This window comes from Cucurbita pepo, chromosome LG09 (assembly GCF_002806865.2).
Source record: "Cucurbita pepo subsp. pepo cultivar mu-cu-16 chromosome LG09, ASM280686v2, whole genome shotgun sequence".
Classification (NCBI taxonomy): domain Eukaryota; kingdom Viridiplantae; phylum Streptophyta; class Magnoliopsida; order Cucurbitales; family Cucurbitaceae; genus Cucurbita; species Cucurbita pepo.
This window is the reverse complement of record NC_036646.1, coordinates 3,322,367-3,340,815: the sequence shown is the minus strand read 5'-3', so window position 1 is coordinate 3,340,815 and position 18,449 is coordinate 3,322,367. Positions and strand designations below refer to the sequence as shown.

The following is an 18,449-nucleotide window of genomic DNA, read 5'->3' as shown; positions in this document are numbered from 1 at the left end:
ATATATATATATATATATATATATATATATATATATATATATATATATATATATATATATATATATATATATATATATCTAAAAATACCGTATTAAAATTTTTTAAAAAAATTAAAAAAATATTCCTAAATTTTTACACGTAACGTTTAAAAATTGAGATAATTTATGAAATGTCGATAAATTATTTTTATTTATATATTGACGGAAAAATTTAAAAAAAAAAAAATTGTAATAAAGTTAAAAAGGGTATTAATATTATTTTTAAAATTTCATAAATATATTTTTTTAAGTAATAAAAAAATATATATATATTTTAATATTTTTAAGGGTATTAGTGAATTTTTATTAAAAAATATAAAATGTCGTATGAGTTTAATAATATTTTATAAGAAGATAATACAATGATAAAAATAATTTTTAAAATTTTAAATTTCATATAGTTCATGTAAAAAAAAAAAAAAAAAAATCTCTTTCCTTTACCTTAATAGATATTAAATCGAGTGCCGGAAGATTTGAGTTGCAAGATTATTGTGGATTAAGCTCAAATCTAATTTGCCATTTTGTTTGGGGTTAATTTCGATTCGGCCGCTTGATTTGATATGATCCGATCTTGCAAACCCTAGCATGAGGTAATTGAATATCTTCGTGTTCATTCTCCCTCTCTTTTTCTGATTCATCGTTTGTTTAATCTGTTTTTCGGTTAAGTTTCGGCCATTGAATCTCTTCCTTAGCTTCAGAAGCGGGGGGAAGAGGTTTTATTTGGTTGGGAAGAATTGTGGAACCGTGTGTAATTGGATCTTGACGGAAGAGTAGTATAGATTTTTGTTGATTCAGTTCCAGGGGAAGATTCGGTCTGAGCTGTGGAAGGGTGTAAATCAGGGGGTTTTCTGTGTTTCTCTGTTCTCTCTAGCTTTGGGGAATTGTACTTATGGATCTTCTCCAGTCGTACACAGATCAAAACGACGATGATGGAAGCCCTAAACAGCTTACATCTTCACCGGAAGCCTCTCCGCCGCGGCTCCTCCCCTCCAAAACCTCGGCGCCCAAGGTTGATGATACAATGTTGGCTCTTACGGTGGCCAACGCCAACAGGACATTATCTAAGCCGATAGACCCAACTCAACATCTAGTTGCCTTCAACCCTACCTACGACCAGCTCTGGGCGCCCATTCTCGGGCCATCTCATCCCTATGCCAAGGATGGCATTGCACAGGGCATGAGAAACCATAAGCTTGGCTTTGTTGAGGATGCGTCCATTGAGCCATTTGTATTTGATGAGCAGTACAACACTTTCCACAAATATGGATATGCTGCTGACCCTTCAGCTTCTGCTGGAAACAATTTCATTGGGGATATGGAGGCTTTGCAGAAGAATGATGCCATATCCGTGTATAACATTCCACAGCATGAGCAAAAGAAGCGGAAGATTGAGAAGAAGAAAGAAATGAGTGAGAGTGAGGATGTGGAAATGGAGTTGAACCCGGCTGAAGTTGATAACCCGGCGAGTGATGTGTGGTTGATGAAGAATAGGAAGAGCCCTTGGTCTGGGAAGAAGGAAGGTCTGCAAACTGAGCTAACTGAGGAGCAGAAGAAGTACGCAGAAGAGTATGCAAAGAAGAAAGGTGAAGAGAAAGGTGGTGAGAAGGGAGAAGTTACAGCAGATAAGAGTACTTTTCATGGTAAAGAGGAGAGGGACTATCAGGGTAGATCTTGGATTGCACCACCGAAGGACGCCAAGGCCACAAATGATCATTGTTATATACCGAAAAGATTGGTGCATACATGGAGTGGGCACACAAAGGGTGTATCTGCTATTAGATTCTTCCCTAAACATGGTCATTTGATTCTTTCAGCGGGTATGGATACCAAGGTGAAGATATGGGATGTGTTCAATTCTGGGAAATGTATGAGAACCTACATGGGTCACTCTCAGGCAGTTCGGGATATTTCGTTTTGTAACGATGGGTCCAAGTTCTTGACTGCTGGGTATGATAAAAAGATTAAGTATTGGGATACAGAAACAGGGCAAGTGATATCAACCTTCTCCACCGGGAAAATTCCTTATGTAGTTAAGCTCAATCCTGATGATGATAAGCAGAATATTTTGCTGGCAGGGATGAGTGATAAGAAGATCGTTCAGTGGGATATGAACACAGGGCAGATTACTCAAGAGTACGATCAACATTTAGGAGCAGTGAATACCATTACATTTGTAGACAATAATAGGAGGTTTGTCACGTCAAGTGACGACAAGTCGCTCCGTGTTTGGGAATATGGGATTCCTGTTGTTATTAAGTATATTAGTGAGCCTCATATGCATTCCATGCCCTCCATATCGGTACACCCCAATACGAATTGGCTTGCAGCACAGAGTTTAGACAATCAAATTCTTATCTATAGCACTAGGGAGAGATTTCAGCTAAACAAGAAGAAGAGGTTTGCTGGCCACATTGTGGCAGGATACGCTTGTCAGGTCAATTTTTCACCAGATGGACGCTTTGTTATGTCTGGTGATGGTGAGGGTAAATGCTGGTTTTGGGACTGGAAAACCTGCAAGGTATTCAGAACTCTCAAGTGTCACGAAGGAGTATGCATTGGCTGTGAGTGGCATCCATTAGAACAGAGTAAAGTAGCAACGTGTGGCTGGGATGGACTGATAAAGTATTGGTAAGTAAATCCCTTTATTCTTATAAATGTTTAATGGAGGTTATGCTAATTCATCTTTCTTTTATCCTTCACTATGTCATATTTCTTTTCAATGGCTCTGCAGTATGATCGTCAAATGTTCATTAAATTTCGATTTCTCTGCTGCCTTTGGTGTTTTTTTTATTGAGATCTTCCTATTGGCCCAGCTTTTTAGTATTTGAATGCAACTTTATTACCCGATGGCCTCGTTATCCACACCTCTGGTAGGATGAATGGAGGACCGACCCGGGTTTTCACGAGGCACCAAAACAACTGGCTTCAATATTTGAAGTCATTTTCTGTTGTTTTGGGAACTAGCTTTAGTTGTCAAAGGACTTGATAGGAACTAAACTTTGGAGTTTGGGTATTATTTTCTGCTAGTGAATCCATTGTTTCACAGTTATTGTGGAATATCCATATTTTGGTAAAGATTTTCATGCCTTCAGTAATTGTCACGGCTAGGACCAAATGGTTTTTGCCTGTGGTAGCAACTGAAGTTTTGATTTGATAGAAAAGCCTAAGTAGTTTTGACCAAATCTTTTTGTTTTAATGCTTAACTGATTTGTATTTGTTACTCTACACCTCCTGCCTTTGTCATGTGATTCTTAGATTTTGTTATGCTGCTAAATTTTTAGATTCCTCGATAATAAAATTTGTTCTACCATTCATATTCTTGAACATGTAACGTACGGTAAGTATGGATCGTTCTGAATGGTTTTCTTCCTCAAGTGAAGTAGCCATTAGTCATTAGTCATTCCTGTTCTTCTCCTACAATAAAATTAGTTCTACTATTCACCTTATCCGACTCTAGCTTTCAGCGAGTATGAATCATTCTGGATGATTTTCTTATTCATGAAAAAAAGGTAGCCGGTTTGCAACGGTTCAAGCCCACCGCTAGTAGATGTTGTCCTCTTTGAGTTTTCCCTTTCGGGCTTCCCTTCAAAGTTTTTAAGATACATATGCTAGGGAGAGCTTTCTACACCCTTATAAAGGGTGTTCCGTTCTCCTCCCCAACCGATGTGGGATCTCATGACTATTACTATTTTTCGAGCTTCCCTTCAAGGTTTTTAAAACGCGTATGCTAGGAGGAGGTTTCCACACCCTTAGGGACTGGGATCTTATGGCTATCACTATTTTTCAAGCTTTCCTTCAAGGTTTTTAAAATGCGTATGCTAGGAGGAGGTTTTCACACTCTTATAAAGGGTGTTTGTTTCATTCTCCTCCCCAACCAACTGGGATCTCATGGCTATTACTGTTTTTCGAGCTTCCCTTCAAGGTTTTTAAAACGCGTATGCTAGGAAGAGGTTTCCACACCCTTATATAGAGTGTTTCGTTCTCCTCCCCAACCGACGTGGGATCTCATGGTTATTACCATTTTTCGAGCTTCCCTTCAAGGTTTTTAAAACGCATATGCTAGGAAGAGGTTTTCACACCCTTATAAAGTGTGCTCCGTTCTCCGTTCTCCTCCCAACCAATGTGGGATCTCGTGGCCATTACTATTTTTCATATACTTGTCATATCAGCTTGTAATTCATCTTTCTTTTACTGTTTGATTGACACATGATTGAATGAGACATTGGGAAAGAGTTCATCATTGGGAATAGTTGTGGAATGATCTCTGCTCCGCTCTTGCTAGTTTTTGTTCCTATAGAAGATTAATATCCATATTTGTGGAATGCAGGGACTAGATTAGAGCTCTTGACATATTAGCGCTGTGATTGACTGAGAAAGCTATGCGCCTGAGACGTTTGGCCTCTGAAGTGTACACTTTACCTTGAATTTTGTGTTGCATCATCTTAGTTTTAGTTATCATCCCAAGTTCATTGTACTCTTAGTTTCTTACATTTTTGTATACTGAATTAATACAAAATTACTTCTTTCACTCTTATGGTGCAGTAGTACACTTTATGTTGCCTGCTTTTGCGTAGAACTGAACAATTCACTTGTACACTTACATACAGGTCATTAAGTTATTGATTGCGGGACAAATGAGTTTTTAGTCCCTAAGAAGTTGATGTCTCTTACTACTTGGTACTTGATGTTTCAGAAGAGATGCTCGAGATTTGCAAAAAGACTTTTAAATAGCCCTCGAGTTAACCTTAGCCTAATAGAGCGGTTATCTATGAACGTGGGTTGGTGACACGTTATTTTGTTTTAATTACATGGAAATTAAGTTAAAATTGAAACTTTCGGTAAAATTTTATAGTCTCAAATGTTAGAAAAAGAAAAAAGAAAAAAAAAACCCTACTAAATGGCATTACTAACGATAGGTTGTGATTGTTTCTTAATAACTATTCGATTTACTCTTATAACAATCAATAACTATTCGATGTAAATAAAAAAAAGTTTACAAATNTTTCCTTCAAGGTTTTTAAAATGCGTATGCTAGGAGGAGGTTTTCACACTCTTATAAAGGGTGTTTGTTTCATTCTCCTCCCCAACCAACTGGGATCTCATGGCTATTACTGNATTCTCTCGTAGTTTCAATGGACAGCATTATCTCGTTCAATGTCTTTCTGTAGATTCAATGCATTATCTCGTTCAATGTCTTTCTGTAGATTTAATGGACAACATTTGGACAACATTATCTCATTCAATGTCTTTCGGTAGATTCAATGGATACAAATTCTCTCATAAATTTACAAATTCTTTCGTAGATTCAATGGACAGCATTATCTCGTTCAATGTTTTTCGGTAGATTCAATGGATACAAATTCTCTCGTAAATTTACAAATTCTTTCGTAGATTCAATGGACAGCATCATCTCGTTCAGAGACTTCATTTTTTCCATGTTTGAATTAAAATTGAGATACTTCTCCTCTAAATTAGATAGATTCATATCGAAAAAAAAGTTTACAATAAATTCCTTCCAAATTGATTATTTGTCCCTTAGAAACGTTCCAAAAATATACGTGATCGAGTAAATAGCTCGACGACGGATCGAATTGAAAATGGAAAGATTTATACCACCTTTCGTCACTTTAGGAAAAACTGTTCGTAACTGGCATGGGAGAACCCTGAGAAAAAGGAAGTGAGCTGACCTACTAGCAAAATAGAGGAATCACTTCATAGATTTCCATCATTTTCACTTTAGTTTTTACTCAAAAATAAAATAAAAAATGTCAACTTATTTGGCATGTGCTAAAACAAATCGACCTGTCAACAATCCGCAACAACAAACAACAATTTAGTCCATACTCCGTTCCGTTCTATTAAGTCAAGTCATCAACTAGTTAGAACTATGCTACGAACTTTAAAGACTAACATTTAAATTTGATTCGACAGGGGTCTATAGATGTTAATACCTATAGATGTTAATAAAGTATTTTCAGAATAATATTGTTAAGAATCATAGATTACAGGTTTGATTTTTGTATGCATCAAGCAAGGAGGGTAGGAGCCGTCACTCAATAGAAACACAACGATCCTATGAACAAATTTACTCCCCAAGTCCACTCCACAAAATGGTCTAAAGCCAAAGGTTTAGGTATATGTTCACTGGGAATTCCAGTCAAGTGATAGCCTTTCCTAGCTCGTCTAACTCGATTTCTTAGTGTTGTGATGCGACCCTAACAACCCACGACATAATTTCAACCTATTGCAAACACTTATTGAGGATTTAAATTTCTGAGTTTTTTCGAATATCATACCTAAGATCAGTTGGCTGCTAGACGAGAACGGTAAGATGGCTTTAGCTTCACTAGCCAAGCGCGATCGACGATAGCACAGCCTGAGTGAATCCCAAGTGAACTACTACTTGTAACAATGTGCACCATTTTGCGTAAAGCGACCTGCTAATTCATTGTTTTGGAGCATGATCTGAGGAGGAGCTATCAACAGAACCTGCAAGGCATTGCCTTTTCAAAATTTGGAACTCTATTTTGAGCAGACATTTTATCCTCGTCCTCAAGCTGGAAGCTTCCTGGGGTTTGAACCACCTCTTGCCAAACTGAGATTTCATGAGCAAAACACCACATCGTGTCATGTAACGTCAATCGTGCATTCGAGGAGCATGGTTCGGATTATAAAAGTCAGTTCATAAGCATAAATACCATATCCAAGTCCTTCCTTTTTAGCCTATCAGGAGCCTCTTCAATGAAGCGCTCGATGAAGTATAGAACAAAGAGACCACAGTCATAGTCGTTCTTTTGCTGCGGAACCTGATGACGGGATCCAAGATACAAAAAAATGATTTAAAATTATTGAGTTCATGAAGGAAAACATAACTAATAAGAGCATGGAGACTACCTGGATTATTTTCTCTTCAATTCTCCGAGAGATATTTTTCCATATTCTATATGGCATTGGAAGATCTAAACAAGCAACTTCTCGATCCAAGTAGCACCATTCCTCTTTTATAAAGCTACAGATCACAATTTATTCAATTAGATCTTAATCATTTTTAAGAACATTTTAACATTATATCTAAAAGAAGGTCCAGAAAACAAATCAGACAATAATATAAATTTCACCAACGTGGGTGGTGATAAAAAAATTTCCAGAAATGGTTAGGGGCTTACATACCTTTTAATGTTATCAAAAACGGATCGGCTAGAGTGAAGTCCCAGGGAATCCAAATGAAGTATAATGGGTCCGGATTCATCTTCCTTCTGTGGAAAACATATAATCACCAAACTCCAGTGGAGACTGACACATCACAAACCAAAAGATCAAATCAAAATTCTGGGCACCATACAGGATTCTTTTTAAAACCGACCAGCCCAACACTGACACGTAGGACATAATATCCTAGATGATCAAGGCAGTTGATTTGAAGCTCGCCCTTTGGCCATGGGACCAGCCCAACGTGGCCAGTAACAGGAATAATTGAAAAGTTACAGACAATGTCTACAGGAAATAAATAGCACAATCGTTGATCAATGTGATGAGATTCAACACATTCACGGGGAACGAGAATAGCTAAATAAATAATAGCATGCACTGATAGCGCCATTAACTCAGAGAGAAGTTATTGCACATCTAGATATAAAAGAGTTGATTATAGAAACTTACTCCTCATGGATTGGAATCAGTACATATGCCTTTTGAAATATATTAACGCCCTTCCACCACCTTCTGAACTTGACGAAAAAATTCTCTCTATCCTTCCCCTAAACATGTCAAAATATTCAAAATCAAGAATAACTTCATTAACCATGAAAAGATAAGGACGACTTATGAAGGAAGATGAGGCATGATATTGCTCCCAAACAAAAATCCTAAGGTGCTATTTTGGGTGCGGGTTTGACATCTTTGTTATATGTTTCAGCTTTTCTTCATATGATATAACATCATATATGTTACAGGTCATGTAACCGTAACATTTTGCATCACATGCCATCACATGCCGATGTGCGTTTCCATATCTACTAAATGAAGTGTATAAAAGCAATAAAAATAGGTCATTGATTAAAACCATACACCTAGGTGTGTCAGCCAGATGCATGCCTCATGTCTGACAAGGTAGTCTAGCTTGGGTGTGAGCCTCCTTAGTGCATCACAATAAAGTTCACATATTTCTTTACACACTAATATTTTGCCCCTCATTCTCTAAATGCAAGTATAATTTTTACCTCCTTTTCTTATAAATGACTTATATAAGACGCAATAATTTTCTATATTTATACTCCTAAAGGTACTATTTTCTACGGATGTGTTATTTGATCCTTAAATTGTGCATCCAGGCAGGCTCTGGCCTCACCTTGGGGGTATGTTAACAGAAACTGTGGCACCATAGTATTATAGATTCCTCTCGAGAAAAAATGAAACAATCACTAAGAAGTAAAGGAATTGAAACACCCTTGATAATAGTGTGTAGGAATTAGGACTACCTTGTTTGATACAGCCTCCTTTAGCTTTTCGTAAAAATAGGTATTGAAAAAGTGATAATTGCATATCACCTTCTTTGTTGAAAATGCTTGCTGCTGTAAATACCTACATAAGGAGGGAAGTCGCACATAGAACACAAACTGCATCAATACCAAAAATTTCAACTAAAAGAAAAAAAGAAAAATAAAATGTAACAGTAAAGACAAACAGACTATAGCAATGATATCCAGCATATATAGCATGTGCGGCCCTTAAGGAGGAGTGTCTCTCAGTTAAGGCTGAGTTTGTGGAGGTGGTTAGAAGGGAAACGGTGAGCTGGAGGCAGAAAGCTAAAGTGAAATGGGCCAAGGATGAGGATGGTAATGCTGCCTACTTTCATAGAGTCGCTAATGGGAGAACAAAAAAGAAATTTTATTGGTTTTCTGGAAAACAATGCGGGTGCACTTCTGCAGAGGACAAAGAGATTGAGGAGACCCAATTTTTTTATTCTTTGCTTTATGGCTGGTGGATTGGTCCTAAGCCGTTCTTGGAGGGGTTGGATTGGTATCCCATATCTCTCTCGGACAGGTCAGTCTTGGGGAGTTCTATAACGAAACCTTTGGGGATAGAGCAAATAAGGTGGAGGATTTAAGACATATTAGCCTTATAGTGTTTACAAAATAATTACTTTTAAATGTTTGTTATCAGGTTACTCAAGGTCCTCCCCTCGACAACGGCAGAGATGCATGGGGTGTTTATCACAGAGATACAAATCTTCGATCAAGCTCTTATTGCCAACAAAGCTATAGAAGATTATAGAATTTGCAATCAAGAGGTTGTCATGTTTAAGATTGATTTTTGAGAAAGTGTATGATCATGTAGACAGGATTTTATTAGATAGAGTTCTTGCAAAGGGTTTGGGCTCAAGTGGAGATTGTGATTTGGAGATGTGTGAGATCGGTCAGGTATTCTATCCTCGTCAACAGAAGGCCTAAGGGTAGATTCATGCTTTGAGAGGCCTTAGACAGGGTCCTCTCTTTTCCTTCCTCTTCTTATTGGCTGTGGACATTTTCAGTAGAAGGGTATCGAGAGGGGTTGAGTGTACTAGGTTTTAAGGTTGGGAGCGATGATTTCTCTCTTTCTCATTAGTTTTTTGATGATACAATACTCTTTTGTTTTTGCAATGAAGAATCTTTCATAAATCTGAACAAATTTTGGCTTCCTTTGAAGCTATGTTAGGGCTGATATCAATAGAATCAAATGTCAACTCTGGGGTCTAAACTGCGATGAAGTTAAGTTAAGTTGGCTGGGTTGTTTCCTTTTGTCTTAATTAAGTTTGACTTTGGGTCATTGTTCTGGAAACAATTTATTTTGGGATCCGATGGTGAGCAAGATTTGCAACGATCTCTTTTGTGGAAGAAGAGTTATTTTTGAAAGGGGGTAGACTTACTCTTATTCAAGTTGTGTACAGTGGTTTCTCGAGCTATGTCCCTTTTTAGGGTTCTGGTGACTATGAGTAAGTCTATTGAAAAGCTCATGAGAGTTTTTCCTTAAGAAGGGTTTGAAGAAGGAAAAGTGTCACACTTTGTAAAATGGGTGGTAGTAACTAAACCTAGGTCCCCAACAGAGCGTTTTTGGCTAAATGGCTATGATTTTTCCATCTCAAGTCTAATTCCCTTTGCAAAAGATCATTGTGAGTAAATATGGGTCATTCCTTTTCGATTGGACTAGGAAAGGGGTTCAAGGCACTTCTAGACGTTGAATAGGTGAGTAAGGGTCTAATACCTTCTTGACACTATCGAACCTGAAATCCACTCTCAATCGCTTTTTTTTAGTGGGAATGAAGGAAGGAAAAAAGTCCCCAATTTTCTTTTAAATCACCGTTGACAAACATTACATATTGAAAAGGTGCATCCCAAACTTGAAATTCAAAATAAAACAAGATAAAAGTAAACCAGAAAAAGAAAGGTAAGTCAAGTTATGCCTCGAGAGGAGGGAAAACCCCTTCTAAACATAGAAAACAGCTAAAGTTCCAGCGAAACAACTAGAACTTATTTCAAATTATAAGAAAAAGAAAAGTAAACCCCATGAGTTTTTGTGATATCAAAGTTCATTGAGGACAAGAAAAAAATGTGGAGTTCAATTTGTCACACGTCAAGTTAATCACTTCCACAAGTCCAAATAGAGCTCTACTAACCGAATATAAAAGTTCATGATCGTGGATGTCAAATAACCCTCTGGATCAAGACAATTTATGTCCTCAAAACAAATTTCAACGGATTCTGGATCATCCCTGCAAATAGTCAATAGAATATATGATAAAAGACCTCTTGCATAGAATCACAAACTCAAAGAAAAGACACTTAAAACATTAATAATATGGATAAGTGTTGTATACCGCGATGGGTAGTAGATCTTGGCCTCTTTCATGCTGAAAATCCAGAAAATGAAAATCAAAGCTAGAATCATAAAATTGTCCAAGCAGATCTGCATGTCAATGGCCTAAAGAACAAGCACGTTAAGTTTACCGTTTGTCATCATGCTCTGGTATTTTCATTGCCAAAGCTTCCTCCTCGTCTACAACTACAATGGTCTGCCCCTGTAGAGAGAAATCACATCAACTGGATGAAGTATCATAAAGAACATCCAACATAAGGGCAACACAAATGCCATCTTGAAATGATTTTTCAGTTTCTACTTAGAAAAAAGACCTTCTAAGAGAGCCATTTTCCATAAAACATAGAGATAAAAACCACCCACAACACTCTATACCAAACTACTAGGTTGAATGATAAGAATATTATAACAACAGGGTTCATCTTTCCTTATGCATCAAAGCCACAAGGATGAAAGAAAATAAACCCAACAAATGGTAGCATTCAAAATGTACCTTTCTGGGCATTGAATTATCTGAATCCTGAACTTGAGAAGCATCCTTCCTGCAAAGAAAGGGCCAAAATAATGTGAGCACATGAACCAAGGAAAGGCTAGTGCAATCTGAAAAACTAACTGAGAGAAGTTCAAACTGTTACTGATTATTTAGGTCAACTGTGACATCACGGACTTTTAAGAATGACAATAGATGGGCTAACATTTTACATTTTCTAGTTCAACTGGATACTTAATTTTATTCATTTTATTTTTTGGCCTTCCCTTTTAAGAGAAATGCTAAAATGATGTGGCTCGGCTCAATGGTGTAAGGGCTTCTTTGTAGGAAATTTGGTTGGAGAGAAAAAACTATAAAGAAAAAATCAGGGTGTGAAAAAGACTGGATAATGGGATTTGGATGGTCTAAATAGTTGATTCAAGTTAGTTGCATGCAAGAGGTCATTTTAACTCATCTAAATGCATGGATAGAGTACTGAAACATACAACGAATGTAACTAATATTCATGTCCAACCATCTCTAATGCTATAGTAGTAGATTCTTGTATTGCATAAAGTTGTATATTTTACTAGGACAAAAATGTAAACTGCCCTCTCAAGCCAGCTTCCAGTTCTACATCTGCTCAGCATTAAGATTCCAGTGGGGAAAACCCAAAAAAGTAGTCAAAGAAGGATGGTTAAAGTACTTACTTCCGTAAACAGCCAGGCAGCCTTTCACTAACGTGAGAATCTAAATCATTGGGAATTTTACAATTTTGAGCGGTAACTGAAGAAACTTTTTCGTGTACATCAGTAGAAAGATTAATGGCACATTTGAATGGCTGCTGTCTTGCTGATGCTTGACCCTTGTGTTTTACTCTTGGAGATAATCTACCATTACATCTTTGTCTCTGATTATCACAATGTCCCAAAATTGATAGATCTTGACTGAAGGCACTACTATTGCATTCTGTCTGCTCAAAAAAGTTAAAATGCACAAAAAAATTACATCAAGGACTGAAGTAAATAGAAAAGTAACAGGTATTTATTTTATGTAGAAGACTGAAGGAAATTGAAAAGTTACAGATATTTATATGGCACAGCAAGTACTTTTTCTTCCAACTTCTGGTAAAAACAAGAAGTGAATGTGGACAATGAATCAGCTGAAGATGAAGCAGTCTTTTCACTAGCTACATAAGACGAACCTACAAAAAGATGTAAGCCCTTGGGCATGATTAATTGACAAATTTTGAATTATGATCCTGTTTCTTTGTAGTGGATCATATAACCTAACTGTAACCTTTTACATTTTGGATTTTTTTATAAGAAACTTCTGTGATGATAAAACAATTAGAAAATTCGAGAAAATGTCTCTTATGACTTATCATTCTCGTCAATCAGACCAAAGATCAGAATTTAATATTTATGCACACAATCTACAACCACAATTAATGTTTTAAAAAAAACAAGGCATGAAACTTTTTATTATGAAAATGAAAGAAGACTAACGCTCGAAAATACAAAATATATATGGAAAAAATAAAACAGAACAGCTTATAGAGAAAGATTAAGAAAAAAACATCCCAAAGCAAATAGATATCTAATAAAGAAAAATTAACAAAAGACTTGGAAAGAACACACCAAGAAGAGGCTTTGAACCGAGCTGAATCAAGCTGATGAACATGAGGAAGATCTTTATTCTCAAAAACCATTGAATTTCTCACCATCCCAAGCTCCGAAAGACGAGCTTTTATTGCATTAATCCATAGAAGACATGACCTAGCCGGCAATGACATACCAAGAAGTAGCTGCTCCAAATTATCCATTAAAAGACTACAAAAAAGCCTTAAGTAACCTTGAAAACTTCGAACAATTTGAAAAATTCAGCTAATACAAATCAAAAAGACAGACGGTTGAGAAAATCTCCATTCTCAAAACAAAGTGAGCACACCAATGGCATCAGATCAAAATGAGTCAATTTCTGCTGTAAGACTCTGAAGTGTTGAGATTGCCATCGAAGGATGTTGTTCTTCTTGGCATTTCTAAATTTCCAAATAACCATGAAGATGTCCTTTTCAAACGGAGAAGAGGAAGATAACTTTCTTACCAAAGATTTACCAAAAACGAACTCGATGGCTCCAAAGACCAAATTCTAGAATCAGCTGAAGAATAACCTTCTCAGAGGAAAGAATACCCAAAAGAGAATTAAAATCCTAAATATCTTCTTTTCAAACTCCTGGAAACCAGGCTCCAAGGAGAAACATTCATATCCCACAAATCAGCCACAGCCGCATTAGGTGATGAGAAGATGAGGAAAAGCCGTGGATAAATGTCCTTCAAAGGGGTATCACAAGCCCAAATATTATCCAAAAAAGAGACCGAATAACTCAAACCTAATTAGCCTGCTTCCAAATCTATGAGATACTGATCCACGGGCTTCTTAGGCTCATAACATATCTATCAGCAATGTGCCTTCCAAAAAGTGAATGCCAATGTATGTTCTCAGTCACCTTCCTCCAGAAAGCATGTGTTTCCATCATAAATCTCCACCCCCATTTAGCTAAAAGAGCTTCATATTGATGCTTCAAGACTCAAATACATAGCCCTACATCCATTTGTTCTTAGATGCTGGCCTCCACCTAACAAAATGTGTGGGCTTTCCTCCTTCATTGCCTTACCAAAAGAAATTTCTCAATATTCTTTCAAGGATAAAGCTTGCTTGAGAAGGCAGTAGGAATAAATAAAAAATACAATGGAATACTTGAAAGCATGGAATTACAAAGAGTATGTTCGCCCACCTTGAGAGTGATTAAAACATTTCCAACGGTCCAACTTCTTCAATATCTTATCCAACAACGGTTGCCAGAAAACTACTCTTTTTTAGGTAACCACCAAGGGCTAATTAAATGGAAGATATTCCACTTTGCACCTCAAACGCGAAGCTACATGAGAAGCTTGGAATCCTCCATATTCACCCCACAAATTGCTGACTTGTCCCAATTAATCTTCAAACCAGAACTCCACACGAACAAAGCAATAGTGTGAATCAGAATATCAAGCATCTCACCATCAAATTTACAAAACAGCAATGCACCACAAGCAAATTAAAGTAAAGAGACATGAATGTTATATACTAGAGAGAAAACTACATTGAGCATCACATAAATGAAAACATTCTACATCACAATTCGAGCATTCAACCATTCCAGATCCATCAAAGTGTTATGCAGTATATGATTTGGAGTTTTAAAGGCAAGTATATAAAGCAAAAAGAATAAATCAAAAGAGAACTACAATGCCAGATTCAGAACCTTACCAACTGTACTTGAGGTAGTTGGCTGTGAGCAATTTTCGCATGCAGCAGCTTCCTGATAAATAATAAAAGCAGAAGAATCTTAAATGAGGACCATGTTAGTAGAGTAAAACCTCATATGAAATAATATGCTTCCTCACAAGAACTTGGCCTTAGTCTTTTTAGATAAAAAAACTGAACTTTCCATCGAGGAAAAATCAAAGAATAGAAGGCAATACAAAAAAATCAAAACCACAAAAGGAACTCAAGTAAAGCAAAGGGTAAAATCAAGTAAAATAAGACCTACCAGATCATTACGAAGGCCTTCATCATCAAAGCCCAAAGAGGAACATAGAACGTGATAAGGGAAAAAATATCACAATGAGGGAACTTTTGTTCCTTCAAAAGATTCTATTATTACTCTCACACCATAAATCCCACCAAAGTGCACAAAGCTCTGCAGTCCATAAGAAACGCCCCTTCTAGCGAAAAGGAGGATGGAGAACTCCTCGATGTGTCTGACAAACTAAAAATTGAACACAACGAAAAAGGAGATCCAAACAACTTGAGCAATATCACAGCTCCATAGCAAATGATCAAGATCTTCTTCCGCCTTCTAACAAAGTATGCAACAAAAAGACTTATCCAACTAAAACAAAAATCTTCAGAGTCTATCTAAGGTGTTAGCCCTTCCATGGATAACCAGCCAAACAAAGAATCGAACCTTCTTAGGAACTTTCACCTTCCAAATACTCTAGCCGGAAGGGATCTGCCAAAAACCGAAAGAAAAAAAGAAAAAAACAAACTATAAGAGAAACCCCAGAGGAGTTTAGACTCCAAAAGCGAACGTCCCTTCTATCTATTTTGTAAAGATAAATGGCCAAAAGCCACCTCTTTTGATAATTCCTTCCTTGTAATGAAAATGATCAAACTTAAATTCAATACCAAATCTCAAAGAATTTAGAATTGAGATGCAAAACTCAAGGGTCTACACGGATCTCAATGACTTGGAATTTGAGGAGTGGTTCAAATGAATTTCAAGGTGGATATGCTCCTTGCTAATGTTGCAGACATGAGGTCGTGAACTAGTGGCCAAAAGTGGGACTTCTGCACAAATGACCCTTTGGATCATTTGGTCATCTAACTCCTCCTAACTTGAAGAGGTAGATAATGTGATGGAACTGAGGAAACAATATAGAGTACTCTCCCTGGATACTATGTGCTGGGGTAGGAAAGATTTGAAGACTTTTTGACCCTTTAGACAATCATTTTATGTTCCTGAGCAGTAATATGAGCTTCCAGATAAATGCCTTTGTGGGTTCTTGAAAGTAAAGGTTACATCGTGGTGGCTCAAGGCAGGTGGTGCAATCTTGCGGAAGAACAAGGTCAGAGAGGAACAAGACTTTTCAAATTTTTAGAACGCTAATGGACTAGAAGTTGGGCTATGATACTTTTTTTATGAAGCTTCTTCAGTCGAGTTCTTGCTCAAAAGATACCTCATCAGTTTCCCTCTTATATCTCTTCCAATTGGTGAGCTTTTCGTAACTCGTCAGAAGTTGTTGGGAGGCTTCCCCTCCTTTGATTATATCATGCGATTTAAATAATTAATTGTCGTTCCTTATAAAAAGGATAACTAAATAAATCGAGTTTAACTGATATGTAGCATCGAAGTATGTTGAATGAAAATCTCGATGATCGAACTCCAAACAAAGTTCAAACGATTCATTAAAAGAAGAAGAACAATAAAAATAATTGATAAGAGATTCTGAATCAAAACATGACAGGAAAACCTTTTCAACTCGACGGAGCTTTCTGGATTCCCTCTCTTCCATGGATAGGTCCAGATTGCGAAGATACTTATGCCCGTTATCTGGCAAATAGCGAGCCTTAGTCTCGTAGAATTGCTTCATTCGGCGAATCTTTTCATCCAATTCCGCATCATTAAGCTTCTGGCATTCATCTCTTAACAAATGTTGGCGATCGGAGTCCATTTCAAAGTGCTTCGAGATCGTAATTGAGGGCTGAACGATTATTTCCAGTGGAGGCTCCGTTTCCTTGCCGCCGAACAGCTTGTCCCAGTCAATATTCAGAGGCTTGTTCTTCGTCGTTTCATCCTGCTCCATCATCGCCATGAATAGGCATCTGGTGCAGCAGAGAATTCAGCTATGGCTTCGATTCTCCTTGTCTCTCAGTCTCAGTTTACCCTCGTTCAGAGCCGAACAAATTTTCTTTGACCTTTTGGTCTTTTTTTTCTCTTTTTTCATTCCAATTTTCTTTCTCCATGCATTTAGTATGACCATGGATTTTTTTTTTTTTTTTTTCCTTCAATATTGAACGGTGGTTTATTAAAATTAGGGCTAATAAAATTTTTATTTTTGTTTCGAGAAAAAAGAGAGTTCGAACAAATATATATATAAAAAGTATGTTGCAGAGACGATGTTGTACGTTGTGGGTGTCATCCTAATGTAAGGTGGTGATCGTGTGCCTGAATGGAGAAAGCTAGGCCATATTTCAAGGGATTTAGGGGTCGTGGAGGTGGTTAAATCGAGTGATGATCGTGTGTCTGAATGGAGAAAGTTAAGTCATATTTCAAGGGATTTTGGGGTCGTGGAGGTGGTTAAATCTAGTGATAATCGTGTGTCCGAATGGGAAGGTTAGGTCACATTTCAAGGGATTTAGGGGTCGTGGAGGTGGTTAAATCGAGTGATGATCGTGTGCCCGAACGGAGAAAGTTAGGTCATATTTTAGGGGATTTAGGGGTCGTGGAGGTGGTTAAATCGAGTGATGATCGTGTGCCCGAACGGAGAAAGTTAGGCCATATTTCAGGGGATTTAGGGGTCGTGGAGGTGGGTAAATCGAGTGATGATCGTGTGGCCAAACGGAGAAAGTTAGGCCATATTTCAGGGGATTTAGGGGTCGTGGAGGTGGGTAAATCGAGTGATGATCGTGTGCTCGAACAGAGAAAGTTAGGCCATATTTCAGGGGATTTAGGAGTTGTGGAGGTGGTTAAATCGAGTGATGATCGTGTGTCTGAATGGAGAAAGTTAAGTCATATTTCAAGGGATTTTGGGGTCGTGGAGGTGGTTAAATCTAGTGATAATCGTGTGTCCGAATGGGAAGGTTAGGTCACATTTCAAGGGATTTAGGGGTCGTGGAGGTGGTTAAATCGAGTGATGATCGTGTGCCCGAACGGAGAAAGTTAGGTCATATTTTAGGGGATTTAGGGGTCGTCGAGGTGGGTAAATCGAGTGATGATCGAGTGCCCGAACGGAGAAAGTTAGGCCATATTTCAGGGGATTTAGGGGTCGTGGAGGTGGGTAAATCGAGTGATGATCGTGTGGCCAAACGGAGAAAGTTAGGCCATATTTCAGGGGATTTAGGGGTCGTGGAGGTGGGTAAATCGAGTGATGATCGTGTGGCCGAACGGAGAAAGTTAGGCCATATTTCAGGGGATTTAGGGGTCGTGGAGGTGGGTAAATCGAGTGATAATCGTGTGCTCGAACAGAGAAAGTTAGGCCATATTTCAGGGGATTTAGGAGTTGTGGAGGTGGTTAAATCGAGTGATGATCGAGTGCCCGAGCGGAGAAAGTTATGCCATATTTCAAGAGATTTAGGGGTCGTCGAGGTGGGTAAATCGAGTGATGATCGTGTGCCCGAACGAAGAAAGTTAGGCGATATTTCAAGGGATTTAGGGGTCATGGAGGTGGTTAAGTCAAGTGGAAGGATATGGGAGAAGAGATGCGTTGAGATTTGAGTATATACTCGCTGAAACTGCGGTATAAATACTCACCCTAGCTAG

General features: G+C 37.7%; 2 protein-coding genes across 4 annotated transcripts; one reads left to right on the top strand and one right to left on the bottom strand.

Annotated features, from left to right (window-relative positions):
• Nucleotides 1-446: 446 nt before the first annotated feature.
• On the top strand, nucleotides 447-4,692 carry LOC111801889 (pre-mRNA-processing factor 17-like). 2 transcript variants are annotated; one of them, XM_023686104.1, is made up of 2 exons: nucleotides 449-2,667; nucleotides 4,367-4,692. In XM_023686104.1, exons 1-2 carry the CDS (start codon nucleotides 929-931, stop codon nucleotides 4,371-4,373), a joined length of 1,746 nt encoding a protein of 581 aa, XP_023541872.1. In that variant the 5' UTR covers nucleotides 449-928; the 3' UTR covers nucleotides 4,374-4,692. The 2 variants fall into 2 exon arrangements, with proteins under 2 accessions (XP_023541873.1, XP_023541872.1); XM_023686105.1 differs by lacking the exon at nucleotides 4,367-4,692 and having other exon boundaries at nucleotides 447-2,671.
• A 1,285-nt stretch (nucleotides 4,693-5,977) lies between these two features.
• LOC111801913 (ubiquitin-like-specific protease 1D) lies at nucleotides 5,978-16,927 on the bottom strand. 2 transcript variants are annotated; one of them, XR_002816202.1, is made up of 15 exons: nucleotides 16,441-16,927; nucleotides 14,675-14,726; nucleotides 12,469-12,563; nucleotides 12,070-12,332; nucleotides 11,384-11,432; nucleotides 11,022-11,092; nucleotides 10,892-10,924; nucleotides 10,691-10,786; nucleotides 8,517-8,619; nucleotides 7,699-7,796; nucleotides 7,210-7,332; nucleotides 6,934-7,048; nucleotides 6,738-6,845; nucleotides 6,336-6,634; nucleotides 5,978-6,254 (listed from the first exon to the last, which is right to left on the bottom strand). XR_002816202.1 is itself a non-coding variant. In XM_023686142.1 (14 exons), the coding sequence occupies exons 1-14, from the start codon at nucleotides 16,780-16,782 to the stop codon at nucleotides 6,485-6,487; spliced, it is 1,698 nt and encodes a 565-aa protein (XP_023541910.1). In that variant the 5' UTR covers nucleotides 16,783-16,927; the 3' UTR covers nucleotides 5,978-6,484. The 2 variants fall into 2 exon arrangements, 1 of the variants encoding a protein (XP_023541910.1); XM_023686142.1 differs by having other exon boundaries at nucleotides 5,978-6,634.
• Between the last annotated feature and the right edge of the window lie 1,522 nt (nucleotides 16,928-18,449).

Coding starts and splice junctions, on each gene's coding strand:
- LOC111801913 (XM_023686142.1), bottom strand. CDS start 16,782: ATGGCGATGATGGAGCAGGATGAAACGACGAAGAACAAGCCTCTGAAT. Junction 14,727..16,440: donor AGCTCCGTCGAGTTGAAAAG/GTTTTCCTGTCA, acceptor ATTATTTATCAG/GAAGCTGCTGCATGCGAAAA. Junction 7,797..8,516: donor AGGAGGCTGTATCAAACAAG/GTAGTCCTAATT, acceptor TGACATGTTTAG/GGGAAGGATAGAGAGAATTT.
- LOC111801889 (XM_023686104.1), top strand. CDS start 929: ATGGATCTTCTCCAGTCGTACACAGATCAAAACGACGATGATGGAAGC.